Source organism: Macrotis lagotis, chromosome 5 (genome assembly GCF_037893015.1).
Source record: "Macrotis lagotis isolate mMagLag1 chromosome 5, bilby.v1.9.chrom.fasta, whole genome shotgun sequence".
In the NCBI taxonomy this organism is placed as follows: Eukaryota; Metazoa; Chordata; class Mammalia; order Peramelemorphia; family Peramelidae; genus Macrotis; species Macrotis lagotis.
The window spans coordinates 34,502,385-34,508,384 of NC_133662.1; the positions used below are offsets into that span (position 1 = coordinate 34,502,385).

Here is a 6,000-nt window from a genome sequence, read left to right on the forward strand (position 1 = left end):
ACAAAAACAATGTGAGAAGATATTTGACTTAAAATAAAGCACTTCTTAATCACTAACAAAGGAAAAATAGACAATAAGCAGTCATAAAAATAAGAAGAAGAATCTGGAAATGGAAGATATTTTATATGTTAACTAGGAAAAAATCTTACCCAATATATAACCCCCCTTCTAAAATGTCCATTCTTAGCTTAAATAATCATTCAAGGGGAATTCATTATTACATTTATAAATAACTTCTATTATAAGAAAGCCTTATTTATACTGAGATGAAAAGCACTTTCCTACATCCCCATTATTCCTAGTCTTTCTGGAGCTAAACTAAATAACTCTAATTCTTGATCCTTTCAAATATTGGGAAATCTCTAGCATGACCCTCTTCCAAGTTTTCTTTTATTCTTATTAACTAGTACTACCTCTTTCAGATAATCTTACTATGATATGGTTTCAGTTCCTCATTAATCTCTCCATTCTCCTTTGGATGTTCTCTTTTTTATTGTACTCCCTAAAAATGTGGTTCTCAGAACTAAATATATTACTCAAAAAGTGGTCCGTTTATGATGGCATACAGTTTCTTACTATTTATTACTTTTCTTCATTTTGTTATTATTATTATTATCCTAGAGCCTACATTTACTTAAATGCCTCTCTCAAATTTGAATTAATTTTTTTTGGCAGTCATGCTGTGAAAGGTAAAAACTTGAAATGAAATATTTAACCACATCCAAAATGGAAACCAAATAAATTGTTCAGGTTAAATCATAGGCTCATAGACTCATGGGTTTAGATATAGAAAGGACTAGATGCTAAATCTAACATTCCTGCCCCCATTTTGTGGATGAGAAAACTGAGGCACAGAGCAGTTAAAATGATTTTCCTAACATAAATAGATTTTTTCCAATTAGTAATTATCTGAAGTAGGATTTAAAATATAGGCCCCACTGAGTCCAAATTTAGGGCTTCTTCTCCATGGCATTCTACCCTACTTTTGACCATAACTTATTGTATATCATATGTTTTAAGTTTTGAGTTTGACAACCTGTAATGGTGCAAATCCACAGCCAATAGGAGTTTTGCGGAGTGAAAGAATGAATTATAGACACATTTTCCAATCACAATATACCTCAAGCCTAGATTCAGGAAGGAGGGAAAATTGAACCATAAAGTAAGAGAGATAACCATATCGTTCCCTTCACAGATGTGCTGCCAGTGTTGGAATCCTGTGAAGGGGATCTTTAAGCTAATTCTGTCCTTGACCACTGATGCTCAAATACATAATGATTCAAAAAGTTCACACAAAATCTCACAATAGAAGTTCCATATAGATTAAAACAGTGAATTAAATATCCTTGTCATCTACTGAAATTTCTCAGTTGGCAATCTCCATATGTCAGAAAGAGCCCCACAGTGTCTTACTCACCTGTCAGGAGGAGCATTTCAATACTCATCAGTGAGAATAGCCAGGTAATCATCTTGTATACTTAGATGAAACATCCTAAGATCGCTTCATTTATTTTGATTGAAGTATCAGGATTTCTTTATTCTAAAAAACAAGATGGGAAGTTGGTACCATCATTTTTTATCGCAGTCCCCTAAGTTAGTGCCAAGCTTAAAGAAAAAAAAAATTCAAATAGGAACATCACCCAAGAGAGCCTTAGATTTTTTTCAAGAAGTCCCTGGGTTCTGAGAAAAGAGAATATGTAAATATGTTGGATATAAATCTATTTGAGTTTTTAATATCCATATTTGTGAATTAAGTAGCAATAATAACCTTTTTCAAGTCATGTTCATTGTGGAGATGGAGGGAGGAAGAAAAGGAGAAAGAGAGGGAGAGGGAGAGGGAGAGGGAGAGGGAGAGGGAGAGGGAGAGGGAGAGGGAGAGGGAGAGAGAGAGAGAGAGAGAGAGAGAGAGAGAGAGAGAGAGAGAGAGAGAAATGAATATGATATATGGTAAAATAGGAAAAACTCCCAAAAGGCTGTCAGAAGACATAAAGAGGGAAAGATCATTTTCATCAGGGGGAAGGAGATGGCAGAAGGATCAGACAGATCACAAAGGATAATGAAGAGAATAATCAACTGATGGTCTTGACATTCTTTTTGATGAAGTCAGTGAAGTCTTCAGATGAAATAAAAAGTCTGTTTTGACAGAACTAAGGATATGTGGGGATTGGACAATTCATATCCCTACTTTCCTAGCCATACAATTTTAATGAGAATATCTTTTGTATGATAGTTACATACATAACATATATGACTTATTCATGATGCAGTGGATTGAAAGCTGACCTTGGTACCAGAAAGTATTGACTTCAAATTCTGCTTCCGATATAGACTAGTTGTATGACCCTAGACAAGTCACACAGTTTCTCAGAGACCCAGGTCACTCTACAAAGCCATAAGTTTCAGAGTAAATGATGATCTCCATTTATAGGAGAAGTTCCTCACTAGAAGTTCTCAGCAATGATGAAATAACAGGTATCAGAAAAACAAATCTCCATATGTACCAAAGGCATCCCATATGAGCATATTAATAGGATCAAGTACGCTCCCACGAGTGATATTCTTCAATGGACCACATTCTCACTTTCAAACAATTCTCTACCTAACAATCTCATCCTAGAACCTATCTCATAGGGTTGTTGTGAGGGTACTTATTGCTTGTTCCCTTCTTCCTCAGTTCTCCTTCCCAGTATTCTCCAGTGGTCACTGTCTGGTGTAGACAGTCTGATTTCCTAAATATCCTTTGAACATGCTGCAATCATTCTCAAATCTGACATATTCAGGCAGACAGTCAATAAACATTTATTCAGTACTGTGCTAAGCACTGGGAATACAAGAGGCATAAAACAGTTCCTGCCCTCAAGGAGATCACTACTCTTGACCTATGAAAATTCTAAAATTCCTTTTAGACCTTTTAGACCTCATGATCTATCTTTTCCACCCTAATAATTCCAAACCTTATTGATCTTTCTTCCCTGAACCCTGGAATGCTTCAATTAAACACAGAACTCAGCACTCAAATACTTTCTATTGTCATCTATTGTCCCTAACAACATGTAATATTGGCTATTTGCTTTTTCAACCTCAGCGCCTCTTATACACAATCTGTATTGTTCAGTCAGCCTTCAGAATTGTTTGACTCTTCATGATCCAGCTGGAGTTTTCTTTTCACTTGAGTGGTTAGCCATTTCCTTCTCCAGTTCACTTTACAGATGAGGAAACTTAGGCAAACAGGTTAAATGACTTGCTCAGGTCACACAGCTAGTAAGTATCTGAGGTCAGATTTTAACTGAGAAGGATGATTCTTCCTGACTCCAGATTCTGCACTCTATTCACCATGCTGCCTCAAACACCATCTACTAATTAATAAATATGATTGTGATCTGTATCTATGTAAGAAGCTTCCACATTAACAAACTCTTGGATCTCTGAAGTACTAGAGTGATGGCATGAGCCAGATTATAGGCACCATAAGAGGAAAGACCATGTCTTTGTTTCTTCCATACCCTCCTAAGGGTATGGGATTCAATTCAATTCAATAAATATATATTAAGCATATTTTATGAACAAAGCACTGGATACAAAAAGAACCCAAAGACAGTCTTTGTCCTCAAGGAACTTACAATCAAAGTGAGGGGAGGTAGGGAGTTACATGTGAAAAAGTATAAAGCAAGCTATATACAGGAGAAAAAGGAAATAATTAATAGGAGGGAAGGCACTAGAATTAAGAGGGTATTGGGGAAGGTTTTCTATAGAAGGTGGGATTAACGTTGCAACTTAAAGGAAGCCAGGGAGGTCAGAAGTCAGAGGAGAGGAGGAAGAGAGTTCCAGGGATAACAAAACAGCCAGAGAAGTTGATCAGAGTCAAGAGGTGGAGTTTCTTGTTCGTGGAACAGTCTAGAGGCCAATGTCACTGCATCAAAGAGAATGTGGCAGGCAATAAGGTATAAGAAGACCAGAAAAGCAAGAGGGAGCTTAACTGTGAAGAACTTTGAATGCCAAGGGCTTATTCAAAAGATAATTCAAAGGTGAAATTGATAAGCAGTAGCAACATATTGAATATAGGAGGTGAGAGATAGTGAAGAATCTAAAATGAGCCTGGGGAAGAATGATGTTGTCCTTTAGATAGTGATTAATTAGTCCAAATAATCTCGTTTTATGGAGAAGGAAACTGAAACACAGAAGAAAAGTGATTCAGCCAAGTCCAAACAGGTCATAAATGGCCACTGAGATTCAAACTCAGATTCTACAGTCTTAGGTTCAGTGCTTTTTCTTACCTATCTTACTGCTTTCCATTTAGTTGTTGATTTGAATTTAGAGTTTTATAGAGAAGCAAAATGGCACAATGGCTAGAGATTTAGCTTTACTGTCAGAAAGACCTGGTACTGTTTTGATATATGCTGACTTTGTGACACTAAGACAAGATACTCACACCTCGATATTCCAAGGAGTTCTCTGACTGTAATTTATACTATATTACAGAAACTCCTCTCTCCCAAAAGCAGAATAGACTTAGAAAGAATCCTCACAAGTACCTGTTTTAAGAAAACCCAGTAAATGAAAAAATAATAATTTGCCAGACAAATGACTCAAGGGGTGATTATTTGCATCACAAAAAGAGTTACACAAAGCCTTTTCCCCAAAAAATGCAGTCCAGGGATACCTTTCTCTATCCCAAACTGGTGTTTCTTAACTTCAATCAAGCCTTTCCAAGTACTGAAGTCCTGAATGTGCCATTCTCTGTTCTTTGAAATGAATCATCCCTTGCATCTGAGAGAGTGCTATTGGTCCAGGATAATCTTTTCCTAAATTGCCTCTCCTAGATCATCATTTGATTTAGAGACCTATTCCCTAAAACTTCAAACAACAGAAACAATCATTTTCCATTGCATGCCTTTCTCTTTTATAAAACCTGAGTCCAGATCTTCCTCTCTGTCTCCAGCCCAGAGCAATCAAATCAATACATAAATGCAATGCTTTTTTGTTTTGTTTTGTTTTGTTTTTAATGATGGTTAATGCACTGATTCCCCACAGGGATAAATAAACTCAGCTTTCATTTTGTGTTTTTTTCCCCTTCCCCCTTCCCCCATCCTGAGATAAAAGAAACAAAAGACCTTGATTCAGATCTCATCTCCCTACCCACCTTCTACTTTCCCTCAGAAATTTTTTTTGTCAGTGAGATAATTATTATTTCCCTTTATTTGAGCCATATTAATGTCAAGGCATCACTCCATGTTTGGAAGTTTGACCTTGAAAATAAAATGAGGCAATTGCAATGTGGAATAGTTTCCCCCTTTCCCTTACCCTGTTGGTTCCTCAGCCAGGAGTCAATGGAGAAATTGTCTTTCCTTTCCAAATGATTTTCTTCTTGCAAAAGGTAAACTCTTCAGCAAGGGACAGTGGCCTTATTATCTGGTTAAAGCCCAGCCTGAAACTGCCTTGCAGGTAACTCATTCATGTCAGATTGGAACTCACCTAACTCGTTTGTGCTCTGGCCAAATGGGCTGGAAAGTAAAAGTCCATAGTTGTCCATAGGGCAAGTTTAATGATTAACATAAGCTATTTACCCTTTCTTTTTTCCCGTGGGGTCTCTTACTAATGACCAATGGAAAGTGACCTGGAATTTTTATCTACTTACAGCATGTGCCCCCTGCAAAGAATTTCAAATATATCCACTTCAGACAAACATAGAGTAGGAGATCTAGGACCAAGTAGAATGCTGCTAATCCTTCAAAACTCTCCATATATGGGCATGGGAAGAGAACTGTTTTAAGATTGAGTCTGTAAATCTTGAGACCACCATGACAGCTTCCCCTTAAATTAGGCTGTAGTTTATTCTCAAAGAGAGCCATGACATCAGGAAGGTGATAATCCATGACTTGTAAATGGATTTTTGAGGGAGGACTGTGCAACGTCATCACGTTTTCCTCCAGAGCCAATTGCTTTTATTCTCTATTGATAAAGAGATGGAGAATCCAACAGACTTAATCAGCCAATTAAAAA

At 36.9% G+C, this 6,000-nt stretch overlaps 1 protein-coding gene across 8 annotated transcripts in view; it reads right to left on the reverse strand.

The window, feature by feature from the left end:
* Positions 1-5,502, reverse strand: part of PKHD1 (PKHD1 ciliary IPT domain containing fibrocystin/polyductin) — a 657,820-nt gene extending 652,318 nt beyond the window's left edge. For all 8 annotated transcript variants that reach the window (XM_074237180.1, XM_074237175.1, XM_074237181.1 and 5 more), the window contains exons 1-2: positions 5,302-5,502; positions 1,418-1,540 (exon numbers count right to left, since the gene is read on the reverse strand). In XM_074237180.1, the coding sequence (XP_074093281.1) occupies positions 1,418-1,469 (52 nt within the window). In that variant the 5' untranslated portion in view covers positions 1,470-1,540; positions 5,302-5,502. The remainder of the gene's footprint in view (positions 1-1,417; positions 1,541-5,301) is intronic.
* Positions 5,503-6,000: the final 498 nt, after the last annotated feature.